Source organism: Tyto alba, unplaced genomic scaffold (assembly GCF_018691265.1).
Source record: "Tyto alba isolate M040663 unplaced genomic scaffold, T.alba_DEE_v4.0 Super-Scaffold_19, whole genome shotgun sequence".
In the NCBI taxonomy this organism is placed as follows: domain Eukaryota; kingdom Metazoa; phylum Chordata; class Aves; order Strigiformes; family Tytonidae; genus Tyto; species Tyto alba.
The window spans coordinates 8,870,439-8,891,329 of NW_024881281.1; the positions used below are offsets into that span (position 1 = coordinate 8,870,439).

At 41.0% G+C, this 20,891-nt stretch overlaps 1 protein-coding gene across 5 annotated transcripts in view; it reads right to left on the minus strand.

The window, feature by feature from the left end:
• AUTS2 (activator of transcription and developmental regulator AUTS2) overlaps positions 1 to 20,891 on the minus strand; it is a 793,559-nt gene that overhangs the window by 577,617 nt on the left and 195,051 nt on the right. For all 5 annotated transcript variants that reach the window (XM_042791833.1, XM_042791837.1, XM_042791835.1 and 2 more), the window contains exon 2: positions 2,880 to 3,089. In XM_042791833.1, the coding sequence (XP_042647767.1) occupies positions 2,880 to 3,089 (210 nt within the window). The remainder of the gene's footprint in view (positions 1 to 2,879; positions 3,090 to 20,891) is intronic.

Genomic DNA, 20,891 nt, shown 5'->3' on the forward strand with positions numbered 1-20,891 from the left:
TGGAGAAATATTCTGATGAGTCTTATGTTTGTTTAACGCCAACTGAAATTTCCTTGAGGCATTTAATAAGTACATTTATAAAAGCTCACAAAGCAGAGTTCAAAAGTCTTCTCACTAGTAAAATATGAGCCTTAATTAACCTACAGTTTCACATTTTCTGGATTTCAATAAACCTGTAGGCATTTCAGCATAGCTGGATAAATACCTGCATGAATACTGCAAGAATTTTCTCTGAAAACTAATTAGCAGTCCTTCCAATAGCTGACTTCAACTAAATCTGTTTGACGAGGGAGCTTCATACCGTAAATCCTGCATGTGAGAGTTACTTCCAGCAGATAACAGATTTCACAGAAAGGCGTATCAGACAGGACTGTTAACTACTGGTAAAACAATGAACAAGATCTCCAGCTATAAAACATTTCCCAACAGAGACAGACTGCAGCCAAGGTCTTATGGCAGCACAGGAATACAAGTGGCAGCATCGAGATTGCATCCTGCCATTCAATTAAAATATTCACATGTGACAACACAGGATCCCTCCAGGGACAACAGGGGCAAGACACGTTGTTCATGTACAAAATATACAGTCCTAATATAGAAAGGACACATATGTATCTAGAAGCATACTGAACTTAATTGGCTTTGCACCTTCCTACTTTGTCAAGCACAAAATGCAGTGGCCTCAATTCTTGGCTTGTGGTCATCTGAGAAGGTTGTCAACCAACTTTATTTCCCATTGAGATCCCAGGAATTCAATGGGATGGAGCCGGGTGGGGAAACAAACCCAAGGTGTGCAGTCAAGAGTCACTCTAGGAGGAAAAGTGTTACAGATCAGAGAAAACCATCCTCAGAACTTATCTTTCTCCTCCTTTTTTTGAGGTCTTCACCATTTGTCTTGAAAGGAGACAGAAAATGCTTACCAGAAACATTATAAATAAAGGCTGTGGGCATGTCTTTTCAAATAAGCTTTATAGTCTTTTCTATGACATCTTTCTTCCACGTCTAAGTGCCAAAGCCACTTGGATTTGTCAGCACCTGAACAGTTCATGAGACTAAAATGTTCTTATCTAAGGAGCTATACTCCTACCAAAGGTATTAAATTTATATTGAGCAAGATATTTTATTTCCTCTCAGTCCTATCCCTCAGGAATTAAGCAGAGTACTCAGATTATGAGCTAAAAGGAAAACCATTTTCCATGACATTTGCCAACTCAGTATCTTCCAAGCCAGTGTACAGTTATTCCTAAAACAACCTCACAAATAACCTCGATCAGCAGTGAGGCTGATTCCTTCATAGCTTAAGTACCGGGCAGGAAGGTTTCACCTGGCAGTAGGCGATGCCAGGGGAATCAAACAGTGCAGAAAGTCAGCTTTTACAAAGGCCAGTTCCTACTGCACAAAGCAGATACATTTACCATTTAACATACTAAAAAGGAACGGACCAAAAACCACAGAGGTGAACACAGAAAACAGTCAAGAAAACACGGCAGCCTTCCGTATCTACTTATAACATAACCATTGCATCAACTATCCAGAAGAGTTTCCCCACGTCCCTTGGAAACACAAGGTAAAATTAAATTAGAAGGAATACTTTTAATGGGTGTGGTAGTGCAGAGTAGGTATTTTACAATTTGTTTGCTTTACTGAAGCACAGTATGATCTCTTATTTTATTTCTATATACAGTGTAGGCTTAAAAATAATCATGAAAACTTATTTTTTACCAGCTTCTGTAACTCTGAATATCAAAATGAATACAAGTCAATGTACTTGTCATCCTCAATGTTCCTTCTATTTCCATGAGCTCACAAAATGAGAAGCAGTGAATTCTCACTATTTCCTAAAAGTTTCTCTGCAAAGCAATATTTGGCTTGCACTAAACAAGGACGAAGACTCATTCAATGAGTATCAACCAACTCCATTAGACATATCAATTCTGCTTAGTGTGTCATTAATACCACTCAAATTCAGGCCAAAGCTAACCTCTTTATTGGTTATTTTAGACTTCAGTTTCGCAGACAATGAGATGAATGACCACACAGGCACGCGCTACATTTAAAATGGTCAGCTCTAATTAGTCTTTTATATATAACAAACACGCAAGGCATATTTATTCATTAAACACAGAAAAACGTGGCTCTTTTTTCTGCATCCTGCTCACCAGAGAAATCACACTTGTCACACTTTCTTTTTTTTTAAAAAAAATAACAAACATAACACTGCACAGTCCTGAAGAAGAGACCAAGATTTCCCGCCTCAGTCCTTGCAACCCTGGCTACTACACACTCGCTTTTGTCACACGCGTGCCACAACTACCTCAGCAAGGGAGCACCAGTGTTGGGGAGGCAGGAAGTTCAGGCTTATGGGTAGGTAATTAGTAACCCAAAACAGCACACACTGGTACCACTGACATCCTACAAATGAGCTCCTCGCACCGTGATCAGCCTTAGAGCTTTGTCTTGATTAACAGCTGCCCCTCTCGCAATTACCTCACCTTGCCCTTGATGTTCAGGAGGGGTCTTATGCTTCTCTGTAAAAAATCTCAAGATAAGAAGGCATATTTATAGTGCAAAGTTGGCCTAACAGCGTGGCAGAGAGACCACATTTGTTTGCCCTGACACTCACAGACAATCTATGGAATGCTCCTCCAATCTTTGCACATTTAGTCATCAGCTCTAGCATCAATATGCCGCTTGCTTTCCCACTCAGTTAACCTCTTCTAGTACCAGAACGCAGTACCAAGTGGCAACCGAGAGCCAAGAATAAAACAACTACAAAGAGGTTAAAATAAGTGATCCCACAAAATGAGAAATCCACTTCTACATACCATGTGGTAACAGCCAAAGCCCTCCCTCCCTGTTACAGAAAACTTGTCTCCCACCTGTCTGAGGCCCTTCGGTATTTTCTTCCTTTTCCCAAGGTGCTGACAGAGATTACGATCATTTTCTCGGTCGGAGCTGTACTGGTGGTGGTGAAGTCTGTTCTTTTTCGGAAGATACGACAGCCCATTGGTAAGTGCTTCCCGTTTCTTCTTGGCTAGAGGATTCTGTCGCTTCTCCACGCGTTCCTGAGGTTTCAGAGCTATGTCCTTCTGCAGAGGGAGGGAACGGGGGAAGGAAGAGAAGAAAAACACAGCGGTTAAGATATGGTTCCAATTTGGTTGACCTCCTTAAACACCAATTCTAGGTGAGCAGCAAAGCATTCTCAAGGCAATGCTACTGTCACCAGAAAAGGAAGAAGCAGTCTTCACTGATGTCCACTTAATCAAAAGACAGGCAAATGCAAAATAAAATCTGTAAGATGAAGCAAGTGCACAGAAGCAGACACATACTCCTTTAGACTCCATACTGTCAAGCTCATAATTCTCAAAAACAGCTCATGTATCAAGTGAGCGAGCATTTAGAAGACAGCATATGTTTATAATGTTTAAATTAACAATTGTCTTTGATTTAAACAAGGCTTGGCTTTTCACATTTATTTTTATTATTTCTTCTGCTTGACAAGCCAAGGCTAGAGCTAACCTAAATGCAGTTATAGCAAATGGAACTCAATTGACTTCGGTGGAAGTTTCCCTCAAGCTTGACCTAAGCAGAAGATTTCCAAATCTCAGGGAAGCGGGGAGCCAAAAAAATCCACTTGTATTTGAAAACTTTGTTACTGACCCTTCTTTAAAATCCAGAATCAATATCTGTCTATAAAAAACATACAAGTCTTGTAAACTTGAGTTTTGTTGCTTAGCCTACAGCCAAACTATTTTCTTACTGATAACCTGCAACACGTGGAATTAATATTTTTATTTCAAATAAATGTTAGTTGGAAAAAAAAAAAAGAATTTCCAGTAATACAGAATTAAAGGCATAGGAACAGGAGGCTTTAGGTTCATTAGGAGAGAAGAATTAGAAGCTACTGGAAAGGTGTAAATTACAATGAAGTTTGTGCACCTAACAAATACAATCTGTTAAGTCACATCTACTTCAAGAACTCCATACATAAAGTACAGTAGTTCCATATAAGGGGCATAGTACTTAAATAGTGTAATACTTTAAGCATACTCTACTAACATGACTGGCTGCTTTGATCAGAAGCTCTCCATGCACTACCCTCAAGTACTTTGTGATCTTGTAAGTCTTCATGATGCTGTTTATTATCACTTAATATTATAACCGACAGCAGGAAATAAATTGGGCTACTGGTCCCTGTGTCACATAAAGATTCAGGTTCAGGAGAATATAATTCAAATTACACCACCACCTAATGCAAAAAAAACATGCCTCAGGGCGAAGATCAGTTTGGTTTTAATTAAAGAATACTCCCTAAATGCTTATCTAAAACACAAGAGCTTCACAAATTTCATAACTAAAACCAATGTGACGATTAAGTAAACTGAAGACAGTCAAGGTTCAAATTTGATATCTGGTAAAAAGAATAATTTTACAAGCATTAAAGAAGGGAGTACGGAACAGAAGCTATAAGACACTTTTTCTACCTTTTCTTCACCTAATACACCGTGGGAAATACCCTAAGCTTTTCTTCACACAGTGTTATTCATATCAGAAATGTTAGGAGCCTTATTCAAGCTCATGAAAAAATTCTTTAGCATACTTAGCTATAAAGCAAGCTCAGTATTTTAAGAATGTCATGTCTCTCTTCTCTGGTTCCTCCAGCTACTAAAAAAGAAGTCAGCAGTAGCACTGATCTTCATAATATCCTTTGAGATCTACTTGTGAAAAGCACTGTACGCCACCTGAGATATAAATCAAGAATCACTTTTCTGAGCCCACCTTCCGTACCCTTTCCCAGGAAGGCTTTAGATTTAGATACAGGGCAAATTCTCAGGTGTCATATACTGCAGCAACAATTTCACCAATGCCCATCATCAACAGCTTCATAAAAAGAGCCACTACAGCAACTAAACACACGCTGACCTCCTGGATGACGACTGCAGAGCACCTCACACAGCCATTCCCGCGCTTGGCCTTATTCTGCTGCACTTTGTGAAATAAGCTGGAAAACTAAGGCTGCAATTCACACAGAGCAACTTCAACACAGGAAAAAAGCACCAGAATTGCAACTTGCTCAATGCAGTCTATTGAAACAATGTGGTATCCTATCACAGAGCAGATCTGTACCTTAAGATAATGGTCATCACGCTGCTAACAATAAACATAAATCTTTATTTTTTTCAGATCAGTGAGGAAAAAATCCAATGACTTGAGTAGCACATTATACCAGCACAGGACATCTGTTAAAACACAGAGCTAGTATTTGTAGAAAGAAATGCTATTAAGAGGATTCACTCTAAATGTGAAAGGTTGAAGGAGTGAAGAAAGGGAAACTTTATGGGGAAAAAAAAAATATCCTAATGACTAAATAGCTTTTGTGGGATTTTTTTCCCCCCATCTATGAGTGATCTAAATGAAACAGTGGCAGGCTTCCAGAAGCTTATAAAATGTCTAATGGGGCTAGCACTGCCATCAAGAAATTACTAGTTCCCATTAGCTTTAAAGAGGGTGTACGATGGGTCAAATTTTGCAGATCACTATGGGCACATCTGGGATAATCTCCTCCGTAAGAAGCCCATGTTCTAGCCAATCGCATGAAGCTTTGTGACTTGACAGATAACCTAAAGAAAAGTCTAGCTCACGTCAGAATTTGGATTAAAGAATCTGCATATATACCTACGGCAAATATGAGTGACACCAAATTCACAAAACCTTCCTCAAGCTCTGTGAAGACGTACCTTCCAACACAGAAGGAACAAATTGCACAAGTCTCCAAAAATAAGGTGCCTCTTCTGCTCACGACCAAAGAGAGGAAAGGGAGCTCCATATGTACATAACTTGCCATTCCACAAATTGTGCAAGCAGGCCTTAAATCTAGTTTGGGGGGTGGGCTTACTATGAAATTTAGACATAGAGATTGGTGTTTAGGCAACCATGTTCCTTCAGAACAGCCGTCTGCTTTTCACCAGCTGACATCGCTGCAGAGAAAATTAGAGTGCTGTGGGTCAAAACCTGATATTATTGAATTTTATGGTAGAACCTTTCATTGCTTTCAACAGATACATGATTTGGCCTTAAAATATGTATGTATATAGAACTATATATTAAATTCTTCATCTGCAGACTGGACTGCGGCAGGACACATTAAAAGAATAAAAGCTTAGACACAGGTGAATAGGATGCATTAAAGCTGGTTTCAGTAGAGATGCCGTGGGGTGTCGATCCTCGCGTTTGAGGGCGCAGACTGCCCGGGATTGTTGGGCCCACACCGCCGGTGCAGCAGCACACGCGGGGCTGCGGGGGACGTGCCCAGATTCTGCCTTCCTGGAAGCTGTCGGGTTCGGCGGAGGCGGCGCTTGGCTGGGAACCGTGGCCCCGCATAAATCACTTCCCCACTTTCCGCCCTTTCTCTCTCATCCAATTTTTATCTTTCTGTTGTTTAGATAGGACAATAGCTGTACCATGCCGCGTGCTAGTACATTAGCCAGCACAATCTTAATTACAGACTTCAGGCATCATCATGATTAGAGTAATAAGCTGTAATTACTCTAAGGTGACAGGACTGCACAGACCTTATCTACATAGATAAGGAGATGTAGTAATATTTCATGTCGAGACGTATTTTTTCAGCAGCTACCCATGGAGTCGATTCAAACTAAGTAGCAGACCCTGTGAGCACATTCAGACTTTAATGGAGGTTTTTCTCCTCTCCTGCCAGCATACAAGCCCACACATTATTAAATAAATCCTACAAACATATTAGACGTGGTTTAAAACCATCTTATTCCGAGATATCTTTCATCAGTAAAGTGCCTTAAGTGTATCAGGAAGGTGACTTAAATGTATAAATATGTAATTACATGCAATTCAATACAAAAGTACATTAATATTTATGAGTGTACTGTATAATCTAAAAAAATTTCCATTTGTTTTATTTCTATTGGGCACATTAATCAACCTGATACCATTGTACGTGCCATAGTGGAGAAGAGCCGCCCATGCTGAACAGGCTCCTGCCGTGACGCCAGTGAGCGGGAGGGCTGCTGAAGCCTGATGGGGTGGCACTGCAATCATCTCAACTCCAATTAATATTAACAATTTCAATCCAAGCCCTGCATTTGATGAGAGGAGGAGGAGCAGCCTCCATGGGTACATCAGATAATTTCTTGAGGTGGGCGGCTTGAAGGACACACTGCATTCTCAGCAAGTGTTAAGCTTTCAGGGAGCTGTGCCTGATTTATTTCAGGGAAGTCCATCTTCCTGCTATGTAAATGACAGCTCATTAATTATAAATCAGATCCTCAGTGGCAACCGAGCAGTGCTTCGCGCTGCTCTGTGGGGTACACACTTCACCCCCATGAACCTCACCCGAGAGCGAGTCCATCGCTGCTGCCCTTGCCCTCCAGCCACCCTCCCTCTGACAACAACTTCAAAACTACATGTAAATAACAAGAACTCTGTTCCACCCCTTACTACAGGATTTTAATGTGGGAATGTGTGATGAAAAGCAACACTGGAAATGCACTGTGTAGCAAACGCACTGCAGGCACTTACTAGGATGAAAATTTCAGGACTGCTTAGGGATTTCAAGCCTTGACCTTGACCTTTCCAAATCGTCCTTGTGGATTATCATTGTGATTCCACTGTTGCAAGAACTTACTTTCTGAATTCATACTGCATATGACCCCAGTAAAGTGAAACTTTTAAAAACTGATAATTAAAAACAAAAGTGCAGCACTAGTAAAACCAAGTAACAACTGCCATCAGTCTACGACTGTATTCCAATTATTTGCTCATCAGGTTCTTCCTAAAGTCCACAACAGCTTTATATGAGAGCCCAACAATTTATCCTTCAGTCCAACAATAAAATTAAGTATAAAGAAATGAGACATTATAGAAAACACATAATTATTAAACAGTCACGAAATGTAAATGTAATGCTCCACTTAAAACACAGTTAGAAAAGCAAGCTTGAATCTACGAGTTTGCCCCTGTCCACTATTCAGACATCCAAGCATCCTTGTCAAATAAAATGGTAAAAAAGGTACTTCTGGAACCTTTTGTCTATTTTCAAGGTACAAACAATTCACATTTGATCGGGAACCCTACTGCAGAAGGAAGGAGCCAATTAAGGAAAAAAACAACCAACCAACCACACAACATTTTCACTAGCTACAAAAGTTGATTTGAAATTCTTCCCAAGTTATGGACACAACCGTAAGACAGACTCAGCACCTCGGCCCTGGCTGTCAGCTGCAGAAGTGCTCAGTTTGCCAGGGATGTTACGTGAGGAGAAGCATGAAGCAGCCAAAGGGCTTCCTATGAAAAAAGACACAAACAGAAACACTGACAAAAACCACCACTTCCATATTCACTGAGAAAATCTGTTACAAAAGTTTAGCTTGCAAGAAATTAAGATGCCTAGACAGTATAGCTGAAAGAAATACTGCAGCTTATCGTAAATCATTAGCTGGGAATCCTGTCGAGCAACACGCACAAATTGAACCAAACCCCTCCCTGAATCAGGAAATGGTGCCAGTCTGAGGGTACCAAATTTGCCATCACATCTTGACAGCCTTCATTGACTCATATTGTGTCCTCTGTTACATTTGGGAAGAATTTTTATAGCTGATGGATGAAAATGCCCTAAGACTTCAATATCTCTGTCGTGCATTTCATAATTCGTTATTTTAGTTCTGGCAGTAACAAGAAGATGTAAAGGTCTGAAAACAATGCAGTGACTAGTCCCTGCAATCTTTCAAAATCGGAAGAAAAAAAAAAAAAAAAAAGGAGATGTTTATAATAGTCATTCATTTCCCTCCAGATAAGGTAGTTAAACACACTATATATTCTTCTGAATGCACAATTAGTTCCTCAAAGGCATTTATCTAGGGAAAAAAATTGCAAGCGCTCTTAAAACACCACCAGGGAGAAAGGCAGGCAGGTGTAAAGTGCAATGCAAAAAAGAAAAGGATTTGCTAAGTGTAGAAATAATGGTATTTTAGGGCACAAGGGACTGCTGAAGAGAACCACAATGTTGACGATAGTGAGTGCAGTAGCCCATTTACTAATCCCAGCTCTTAAAGTCGCGAGACCTCTGCAGAAAGGTTTAATCTTGTTTGGTTTGGTTTCATAAAATTACAATGCATTGCCTCCTGCATCTTTCTGGAATCTGAAAACAAAGTGGTTCCGTGTTGTGCAAAAAAAGGTTGTGCAACAGACTGAAGATGAAACGCTGTACTAGGCTGCAGGACGCTATGTGGTGATTACAGATGAAGGCAAAACAATAGGAAAGCAAGTTGCTGTCTGCTTGAGATATGTTTTATAAAAGTGCTTCTGTAGCAAAGAGATTACTTTGATTTTTCATCCCCAAAATCATTTGTTAACAATATCATTTATAAACAGAAGCTTCCTTTTCAGGTGCTGCTGATTTAAATTACACATTAAAAAACTACATTAAAGGAACATTATTGAGGTTACAAAGTCAAGGACTTGGGAGTTATGAAAGGCCAGGATTAAGGCTGCAACCAGCACCTTAATTCAGCCCTCTTGTGCATATGTGTCATGATACAATCTTTAATTACATGACTGCATGCCCTTATTTCCCTCTGCAGAATGGAAGGTATTTAGCTAATGAGCAGCCACTCAGGATTTTGGTTTCTCCTCTTTGTCCAACATGTGGACCTAAAACTTGTTTACTTACACTCCATTCACACCCTTCTCCAAATGTGCAATTATTAATTTCCTCAAGGGCTTTTCTACAGGGCTTCTCACTATAGTATCTGATGCTCAAGAAATATCAATGACCTATTTTACACCTGTTTAGCCCAATGAAGGAATTTCACTATTCCTACTTTATAGGTGACAACAACAGTCCTGACACATTCAGGTCAAAAACATCTGCTAATTTTAAGCACCTATTAGCACGCGCCTATGATTTGATTTTTCAGAGAACATAGCTCTACAGGGCACTTCACCTAATGAAGCACAGCCTTCACGGATTTCAGCAGCTACTGGGAGTGCTGGGCACTCCTGCAAATCGGGCTTTAGTAAGCGCCACACATTATAAGGGAACAGATAACGACTGTTTCTAAAATATGTAGTGTGACACCCTCCCTCAATGCCACATACTAAAAATGGGATGGAGGCAGAGGAAAACTGAATTCTAATTATGTTCAACTCATATCAGCAAGAGGAAACCTGCCTGCAATCCTCTCCCTCACCGTGCATCTTCCAGCTTCAGGAACAGGTGGGAAAGGGGCTCAACAAGAGCAGAGCCTCCAGAGTAACATGAACCTGTGTGAGTAAATGACTTCGGGATCTTCAAGAAATAAAGTAGGTGATTATATCATTAACAGCAGCATCACACGTCATAAAAACACAAGAGCCAAAAAAAACCCCACAAAACAAACAAACAAACAGAAAACAAACAAAATCACCAAAACAACTTGGAGGAACTTAGATACATAGTTGCCTGATACATACAGACATCAGGCAAATGGAAACAAGGAATCCTGTACACATACCACTCCTCAACAGTTGTACACTTAAAATTGTGTTCTGCCTGGCATTATCTAAGGAATATATGGCTGTCAACTCTTCTCTACTTATATTTTACACTGTTTATTGTCGCAGTGGGATAGCAGTCACTCTTTAGGACAAGTAAACTGTGACCGACTTCTACTAACATACTAGACCTAAGGAAGTAATCTAAAATGAAGTATTTTGCTTGGCAAAATAAATGTCCTTCCCTGTTCATAATTTCAACCAACAGACCATGCCTTTCTTCAGCACACTGTGTTTGGATGTAGACACTCTATTTTTCAGCAATTTATGACACTTGATACTTCAAATGAGATCTGCATTGCTCCTTTGTGATTGTTCACACAGACTACATAATACTGTTTCTGTGTCTTACCTGAGTAACTTTATCCCGTTTAACTACATACACATGTGTCTAAGTCTCACTGCATTCAGTGGGTTTTTAGCAAATTCCTTAAACTTGTTCTTATCTGTTCTGAGACTGCTGAATACATACTCATACTGCATACACTCAAATTTTTGCTTTGACATGCTAAAAAGCATGTTTAAAAATAAATTTTATTCAAGTATTTGAGTACATGAGATTAGAACTTAGTCCTACACACCAACTTTGACAACAGCAGAATGCAATTACTCAAGATTTCAAAGGCACCCAGTTCTACAAAAAGCTGTAGCAATTTAGCTGAAAAGCAAAATGGACAGTCTTAACATTTTTCATAGTATTCTCTAAGCCTACAGATGCTACAGAAAATAAATGTTTTGCTGACATCTAAGACTACAATGCCAGCTGTTGAGCCAAAGAGGCCCTATGAAATCAAAGCTGGCAAAAACTTATGTCATATGAGAAGGTGAATATCAGAGCAATTGATTGCCATTGATTTATTTCATCTTTTTCAAAGATAACATGGTATTCTTAGCTTTACCCTCCCTCTCCCTCTTCAATCTTGTCACTCAAAATACTATATACCATACCAGCTACACTTGTGGAAAAGAGTCATCCAAACTACTGGAGTCCATGCAACCAGAGTTGGAAAAATACTACTCTTGGAGCTAGTGTCAAGAAAGTGCTGAGCAATGCCAGCTTAGATTAAGAGCCACGGAACTGTTTTTCTTGAAGCTGCCTGGTTTTGTAGAAGGCAAAGTACACAGAGCTGATTCTGCTCAGAAGGATTTAGCCAGAAACGTGTATTTCTGCCAAAAGAGAAAAATCCTGAAGCTCCCTCTTCACCCAGCTTCTGACAGCCTAGAAGTCTCATCATGTTTTTTCTATATTTTTCTAAGTCTTACACAAGATGCAAGAAAAGTCCAGGGTTACCTCCTTCTTGCAGATCTGGCTAAATCATCTTCATTACACCTGTGGCTGCCTTTTCTGAGTACATGCTGTCCCAAAATACCAGCAAGAACCGGCCTCTTCCATCAGGGAATCTGCGTCCTCTGCTGGCATCATTTCAGCCACTTTCATCCCATCCAACTCCTCCACGTAGATTCTTTGAAACTTTTCAAATCATCTTTGACAACTACCTGTCTTTCATACACCTACAACCTGTTTTACTTGGTAAAGCACCCAGGGCAGATCTCACAGCAAACAGGGCTGGCTGCCCTTTCGGCCCGTCGCTGCTCCCTGAGCACGAGCTCTGGCAGAATTTAGGACATGACTCCAAGTGCTTCTAATGCACCAGGCGAGTTACCAATAACAAAACACTCCATCCCAGACATGCTTTACCTAACTTACATTGCCGAGACTGCTCACACAGTATGCAGCCCTCGCAGCCAAGGAAAATCCGTTCCCACTGGCCCTGGGTTTATTTCACAGTGCCGGGACTTAAATAGATGTGCTTGATAAACCCCGTGAGCAGCATGGCCACATTCTCACAAAGTGTTTATTTTCTTTGTTTGAGGAGTAAAAAGAAATAGAAAATGGGTGTGGAGAGAAAGAAGAGTCCCTAGGGATGCTTGCTTTAAATCTTCATGCCAATGAAGAAGGCTTCACCACTCTCGTGCTACTCAGTTACGATTATAGATTAGGCAGAGAGACAGGAACATTAAGCCAGCTCCCAAAACAAAGGTGAATTTGTTTTGTTCCCTGTGCTACAACATGCTAGTTGCACATCTCCAGTAACATCCCAAATTTGTATACAGCACAGCTATTCTATATAATCAATCCATGCACAGCAATGACTTGATCTGATGCAGAAATGCATTTAACCATGGGCACGGGCTGGGACTGTCTACGATTCACGCAGATGCCTGAGGCCAAGTTCAAGGGCCAGATTTGGGTCAGAGCAGGGCCAAAAATTTTTCTCCTTGGAAAATCATATTTTCATGGTGGAGAGGATCCAACTGAAAAGTTATCAAGTACCACACTGAGTAATATGAAACAAAGGTAATTTCAGTTTGTCTAAATAACTGAGCAGCTCTTCAGCTCTGTACTGAAACTTCTGGAATTTTTTTTTCTTTCACATAGTTTTTTTATTTGCACTTTTTGTTCTGATTTGGAATGGAAATAATTTTTAAAATTTCAAACTTCCTCCCAAAAATAAAAATTCTGTATGTTTATAGTTATACAAGATCTGCATATACTGACATACCATCTTAGGACCAAATTACACTGCTTTCTTAGGTTTAAGTAAAGAATACATCCCCTTTTAACCTTGTTTATTCCATGTCCAAAAGCATCAGTCCTTTATTTCTGCCCAATGTCCTGCCAACTTGACCAGGAAACTTTTACAATGAAATCACATTTCCTTCCAGCAGAGTCTTTGGCATGAAGCTGACTGTGGGCTCCTCCACTCTCCAGATACATACGGTGTTTGCTGAATAATTTAAATGGCACTTTCATTGGCAGGCCACAGACCGAGGCCAAGGAGTTAGTGGGCCATTAAATCTTAAATTTAAAGGGTATCCCCCCTTATTGGTAGGGTTAGAATAAATGGATGTGAGCTTAGACTGCTCTCATCCCTGCTATTCCTGCACTAGGGCTAAACAGATGACTTCAGCCTCCAGGCTCTCACACTGGCACCATTCATTAGCACAGCACTCAGCATTCATAAAAAATGTATTATGGTTTGTAAATCAAATCAGAAGCACCTCTGTAATCCTTGTCTTGTGGAAGGATGGTACAGCACCAGGGAGGTCCAATGTATTCTGAAGGTCTCACGATGCTCACTAAAATACCATGGCCACAGAAAGGAACTGAGTCAGGACACCACAGAAGAGGTTAGCTGTGCTGCCATGCTTACCTCAAGACCAGACCAGAAAATCTGTTCTCCACCAGTCAAGACAAAGAAATCACCTTGAGACAACATAGGTATAAACAAGTAGGAAACTGTGCTATATAGGGAGAGAGATGGAAACATTCGCATCATTTATTTCTGTATCACAAATGAAATCTTACAAGCACAGAGGGAAGCCAGAGCCATCTCTCTGCACATGCAAGCAAGCAGGACAAAGCCAGCTCTTTGGCCAGACAGTACAGAAATAATCATGGAAAAGGACAGAATTACAAGAACTACAAGTGGATTACACCAGATGGTAAATGCTCCAACCTGCAGATTTTTTAACCAGACCAAAAACCTTCACCTAATAATGGGTTATAATTATTGAGCTTTTCAAAATAAAAATCTATTTTGAAACAACTCTTTTCCATCTTGTGGGTCAAGAAGTCAAACTACTAAACACACTAGCTTTTCTGTCTCCTAAGCCCCTGCTGTCTCCTATTCCTCTTGATTTTCTTTCTCCTTCTCTGGGAACCAGTTAACTCTACCACTGTTCTTGGCATGTGGCATACAACCTCACACAAAAGACTGATGAAGGCAAATTTGAAAATGAAAGAACAGTGATGAGAAAATAAGGAGAGGGAGAGAGAGAGAAAAAAAATAGAAAGAGAGCTCAGATAGGACCAGAGGACTGCATCACTTAAGGTGAGCTTGGTAATATTCTTAATTAGAAAAAGGATCAGAACTTTTGTACAATTAAGGGGAAAAAAGAAACAATGGTTCAACTTCCCATCTGCAAAAGAAACCTCCTTCTAGCATTCAAGCTGAAAAAAATAGCAAATAACAAAAGTTTAAGAAATAGAGCAATGTGTAACCTTTCCATTTGCTGGCTTATTCTTCCCCTAGGAAACAGATACAGTGAAGATAAATTTGATGATCAAAAAACCGGAGGGATTACATTCTTGTACAGTGCTGATCACTGGCAAATCCCCCTCTCTGCAGTTCAGAAGCACGGCTTAGCATAACAGACAAGATTTATCATTGTCTTGTCCTTTGCACCACTTACAAAGTAGATATAAGTTGCTCCTATCTCAAGAGTCCTCATTCACATACACAGATGAAATAAATACCAGAACTATTTTGTTGTTACTTTACAAGGGTATAAGCCACCGTACCAAATGCAGAGAAGCAGACCCACTGGATAACTGCCACACGCGTTTTCTGTCTTCGTTTCTCCACTTCTGCTAATGCCTCGCATCCTTGCAACAAAGCATTTCTTTCAGCTCTAGGCCAGTGGATGCTCCAAAGTCTACATGACATCACCCAAAAAACCATCAGGTATATTCAGCAGTTCCTAGCAGGGGGAAACACAGTTATTCCCTTCCATCCTGTATTTAGAATACAGAATCTCCAGTTCAATGGGCACAGAACATAGCATGAATAAATAAAAAAGGAAAGCCAGAGATGACCACTTTCTTCAGCATTATTACATGGCACACACTCTGTAAAGCTACCTCATACACCAGAGAAAAAGAAAAAGAGAATTTCTTTTACCATTGTGCCATACATAAAAATATCATGTCTTTTGCAAGTATTCAACTTAGAATAAGCTACTTTGTGGACAGATTTTTTAAAACTGATGTGTCATCTAATATTCAAGGCTATTCAGTGGCTGGAAAAGTGATTTCTGCAATATTTCTTTTTTATAGCCACATAGAAGCTACAAATTTAACTTGGTAGGGATGCACAGTCAGGGGATCCGGTTCCAAAACAGAACATCTCAAGTCAAGAGTTTTGCTAATGCCTCCAGCAAACTTGCAAGGAGTTACAAAAACTGTGAATCATACCGCTTGAGCAATACTTACATTCAAACCACACTTTATCGTATACCCGGCTGTCTCGACTGAACTTGTAACCACTTCTCCTGCAGAAAGCATCCGAACTGCTGTCTCTCTGTAAAAACTTGCCTCGAGCAGAAAGCAGATAAAGCTCTGCAATGCATCTCTCGAGAGCTACAGAATATGTTGAAGAGAATTAGAACTATATGCAGGAATCAGTCTGCACTTGAAAGGAAACATTTCCTATTAAAGATTTGTTTTCTAAGCTGCTTGTTGGTGCCAGTATCCAAACCTCTCCTCTCTGATCTTATCAGAACTTGTACCCTGCCAGGCACAGTATTAGAGCTGTCCGGACTGAGATGGTAAGCTATTAGTGTGGGTTCCTGATATATAGTGTTGAAGTTCCTGATCTTCCACTGACTCTCTCTGTGGCCTGCAGCAGTAAACTAAGCCCCTGGCCACAAAGCGGGTATTCAGGGGCCTAAAACTATTTAATTCCCATTGACTGGTTTTCCAAAGGAAATAAACGGCTCTGTGAATTTGGGCCTTTAGCCCTTCCATACAGCAGTGCTCATCTGTAAAAAGGAAGTAAACCTACATCCTATTTCATCTGTGCCTCGTAATGCTAAATACTTAAAGAGGTAAATGGATCAGGCACCACAGTAACAAAGAGGGCTGCACACAGGCCTGGAAAAAGCAAACAAGACACTGCAAAGGTGATGTGGTTTCATGGAGCAGGTGGCACTCTCTCCAGTCAGACCTAGATCAAGGCAGCCGTCTTCTGTATAAGAAATATAAGTGTGTCCAACTACTACATGCCATAAAACGTATCAGGGCTTGTGTTATTCACTATTTTTTTTTTGAAACAGTAGCAAAGTCAGTCTTTCATCTTCCAAGCCCCTGTGGCCCTTCAACTTCATGAGCCCAAACCATCACAGCCATCATGTTCCTGGGGTATGCCCTCTGGGACTGCTGCAGCCCTCTTCCCTGCCTGTTGCTCCTCATCTCCACACCCAGGGGCTTCCTCCAAGCCTCCTGCCAAGCAGGTACTTCTTGCATCTCTCCCTCTTCTCCTCTAATTGATGTGTGGGATAGGAAAGTTGTATCTTTCATCTCTTCTCCATCGTCCTTACTGGAAGAAGAGAGCATCTACATCACCCTTTCTCCACCCTTCATTCAGGACAGTCTCATTGCTATCGCTCAGCTGCATGTATATTTATTTGGTTCTTGCTTTCTCATGTTTTCCCCTCCCACCCCTACAGGCTTCCTGCATGCCATGTTCCCTTTCCTAACACAGAGGGGTCACCGCATTTCCCCTCCCCTGTTCTTCATCCTAATTCCAGGCAACCCTCAATCCCTGTGCCCCTCCAGGAGGATCAATCACCTCCCATCTCCCTCAACACATCCTCCTCCTCAGTCCTGAGCAGTGCCTCTGCTTCACAAGGAACGCTCTCCTGCTATCCTTTTCCCCACCAACAACTCTCTCCGCACAAGTTGCAACCTTTGAAATCAATAAAGACCCTTCATCCTCCTGCGGGTTGAGAACTTCTGACACCTGCATGGGAATGAAGAGCAGGGGGAAAGGGAAGAAGCGACTGCAGGTGTTTCCTTTCTAAGTTCCCCACAGCCCTTGAACATTCCCTACCAGCTGTTCAGGAAGAGCAGCGCTGCTTTGACAGAACACCAAACAGCAAAACTGCACGAGAGACGGTATGTTGTCAGCCTGTGCCAGTCCCCTCTGTGCTCGTATTTCCTGAGAGTCAGACCCACTGCATTTGGAGGAACCGTTCGCCTGCCCAGTGTCACAGAGATGATGCACAGGTGCTCCCAAGGCCACCCATGCACTCTCAGTCGCAAGGAATTCAGGAGCCTCATTTCAGTGCAACTCAGCCGGTATTAAGTCTTTTTGCAAGCAATGCTCCTACATACCCTTATGGATCTGGGCCAAACTGGCAAATGCACTGTGGCATTTGGAAAACAAGAGACAGCCCCTGTGAGGAACAGTGGCAACAGGCCTTAGAAGAAGGAATTTGAGAAGGTCATCCATTTTTTTCAATTCTATAACCTGACCCCCGTTTGCTAGCCTATTTTACATCCCATGTAACTAGGACACTCCTTAGAAAAGATGTTCAGGACAGAAAATCTAAACCAACACTTTGAAGAAACACCCAAACTCGGTGGTTTTCTTATGAGGCAAAAATGACCTTAAAAACCTGGACTAAACAAATGCCTAGAGTGAAAAAGATGGAATAAATTAAAGGATATAATTATGGCTGGGAAAAGAGGGAAGAAGGATGCTCAGTAGGATGAAAGACAGATTTGAGAAATAAGAAATGAAAGGAGATGTCAGCTTGAATCAGCCAGGCTGAAAACTGCAGCTGATTTTGACTGACGTACTGAGACTTTCCAACTGCAAACTCTTTCTTTAATAATCTGCAAATTCACCTCTTCACTTTTATTTTGATCTTAATGAAAATGTTTTATAATGGACAGATTTAATGATGTTCAGGTGCTTATTGGTTCAATCGGACTTGATACTGGAATCAATCTCCTCCTTCAGAAAGCTTGGGTTAACGGCAAAGTTTATTAAACTGCATGCAGTCATTCAGAAAAGATCAATAGAGACATGATTACAGAGCAACCAGAGGATTAAACATGAGATTTATCACAAAATTAAACTGAATTAAATGTTCTCTGATAGCACTTGAAATGCTGTCAATACTCTTAACTGATAATCTATGCTTTCTGTGTTTACTTAACAGGCAGCAGGGATGTCTGACTCAAGAAAATTACTATAATGTAAAAACATAAGCTGCAAAGATTTGCTGAGACCATTAAACCTCACCTAGAAAACCATTATTTCTTCCTGTTAGAAGAGTAAAAGCATTTTGCTGCTTTGCCCATTTCCTATTTAAGGGTGAGGAAGACACAGTCCTCTCACACACCACACTTCTGCAATCTCCTCCTCTGGACTATTACAGGATGCATAGGACTCTAAAAGTTATTATACAAGGTTTCAATAAAACACTTTACGATTTCCTCCCATGGCAGTCTTTACCTCATTTAGAATTTTTTTTTTTTTTCCTCCTTTCTTGCATTCTTGATGACCTTACTAAAACTTATTCCACACCCTGAGAAATTTGCTAGCCTTCCTGCTTCTCCTTTCCCTCTAGCTTAGACCAGCTACCGCCCCAGATTCACACTCTCAGACCTCTCCTTATTTAGGCTGGCACAGAAGCACTGTGCAAACCTCTCTGATGCTCTCTTCCAAAAAAATTCAGTTCTAAGCATAAAAAAACAGGAGCACCAGCAACACAGTACCGCTGGCCTAAGAAACAGAAAGGGAAGTCCAGAAAAAAAGATTCAGGCCAATTTTACAGAGAAAAACAGAATCTAAATTCAGACACTACTCTTCTGGAATAAGATCCATCCCTGCAACAGAGCTTGAATTTCCCAAATCCTGCTACATCCTGAGCTCTGTTATCAGAATCACACACAGAGATTACTGCCATCTGCACTATAATAATGTGGTTGGCCTGGTTTTGAGGACCAAAACCTCAACTCACAGGAGGAGAGAAGTGGGAGGGAGGGGAGGAGTGGAAGCTTGTGAGTACACAAAAGACCAGATGCAAAGTAATAACCAATCACAACCTCAACTTTGATAAATTCTGAATGTCTTCATGTTTCTGTGGCTTTCCGAAATGGTCACAACATATAAACTCAGCTGAAGGGCTCCTTTAAGAATTAACGTTTGTGTTCAAGAAGGAAGCAGGCCAGGGGACATCAGCTTCCATGATGCTTTTTTTCCATCCTATTTTTCAGACGAAGGCTGTATCCCGCCATCCCCTGAACCAAAAGCTTATTAAACCTTGATAAAACACCTCAAAGGAAACATGACCATACAACATGAAATAAACCACCCAAAACAAAAAACACCAAAAAAATCCCTCGTCGACTATCGTGAATTGAATTTTTACTGACTTAGAGGGGCTTAGCCACTTTCTAAACAGGCTCAGCTATCCCTAGTGTACTTTGCAAAATTCAATCCAGTAATCCAATCCCAGATGCATTATGTGAAATCTTATTTCTCCAAGCTCTAGAAAAGAACAAGCAATAGGAAGTCTTTAGGAACACTAATTTGCCAATAAATACTGACTGAGCCAATTTTGCCTTTCCTGTTTTGGGGGGGGAAATAAAAGGGGAAAGAAAAAAAAATTCTGAGTACTATATGCCCTCATTAAAACTTCACTTGTGGATAGAAAAGATATCATGGAACATGTACCCTGAAATTAGCCCAGCATGTGCTGCCCCAATAAACAAATCCTCAGAAACTAGATTAGAATCATTCCCAATAGGTTTCCACTGCAGAAATTACTACCAGTTCTGTCCAGAAAAGGAAAATCTCCGTAATATCTAATAAATGGACCAAAACAGCTAAATGAATAGCAGGGCAATAGCACAGCATGTTCTAGCAGCAACCAATGAAGCTACAGTCAATACACACAGTGGCTGTTAAATTTTACATCAATACCATCACACAATTAAGTCACTGAACGCCTGAGCAGAGCAGTAAAGCACTTGGCGTTATGTGAGCTCTGAGACTGCATGTGTGAGCAAGGGAAGCAAAGATTCGCCACAGTACTTCAGCATTAGGAGAAAGCCCATGTTTATCACATTCTCTATGTGCTTTGTGGGATGCTCTGCAGATGACACAGATGGCATTAGTAATACATGACTGCTGACAATCACTCGGCTCCACGACTCTGACACTAACCCAAAATGGCAGCTGTTTTGTCAGGAGGGCAAAGACCAGGTTAGCAGCTGCACGTGACATTAAACATCCAGCTCTGACAACATCCTTCCGTCTTGACGCTTTCCTGCAGGACCCCAATCTCCCTCCACTCCAGCAGGCTGCCGCCCTGTTCCCGCTGCCTGTAAAGGTAAGGATATCTGACAACTTGCAGTTGCATAGCTCAATGTACTACCTAAAAGGTAGGCTGAAGCCAAGCAGGTAACAAGCAAATGCTGCATCGAGCTTTAAAATGTGATTTACCAGGCAGTTGTTCCCCTGCAACTGCTGTTCTCTCAGAAACAAAGAACTGTAGTATACAGTTCTTGCTTATGATAACAAGCAGCATGTTGGTGCTGATATCAGAGCATATCAGTAACTGACAGGCAGCTCGTGTCTGCGTGACGGGCCAAAGCGGTTCCTGAGTCTGCCCTGGGCAGAAGCAGCCTGCTACAGACTTCACTCAACTACAGCTGGGCCAGGGGTGTGAAAGCAAGTAATTTCCAG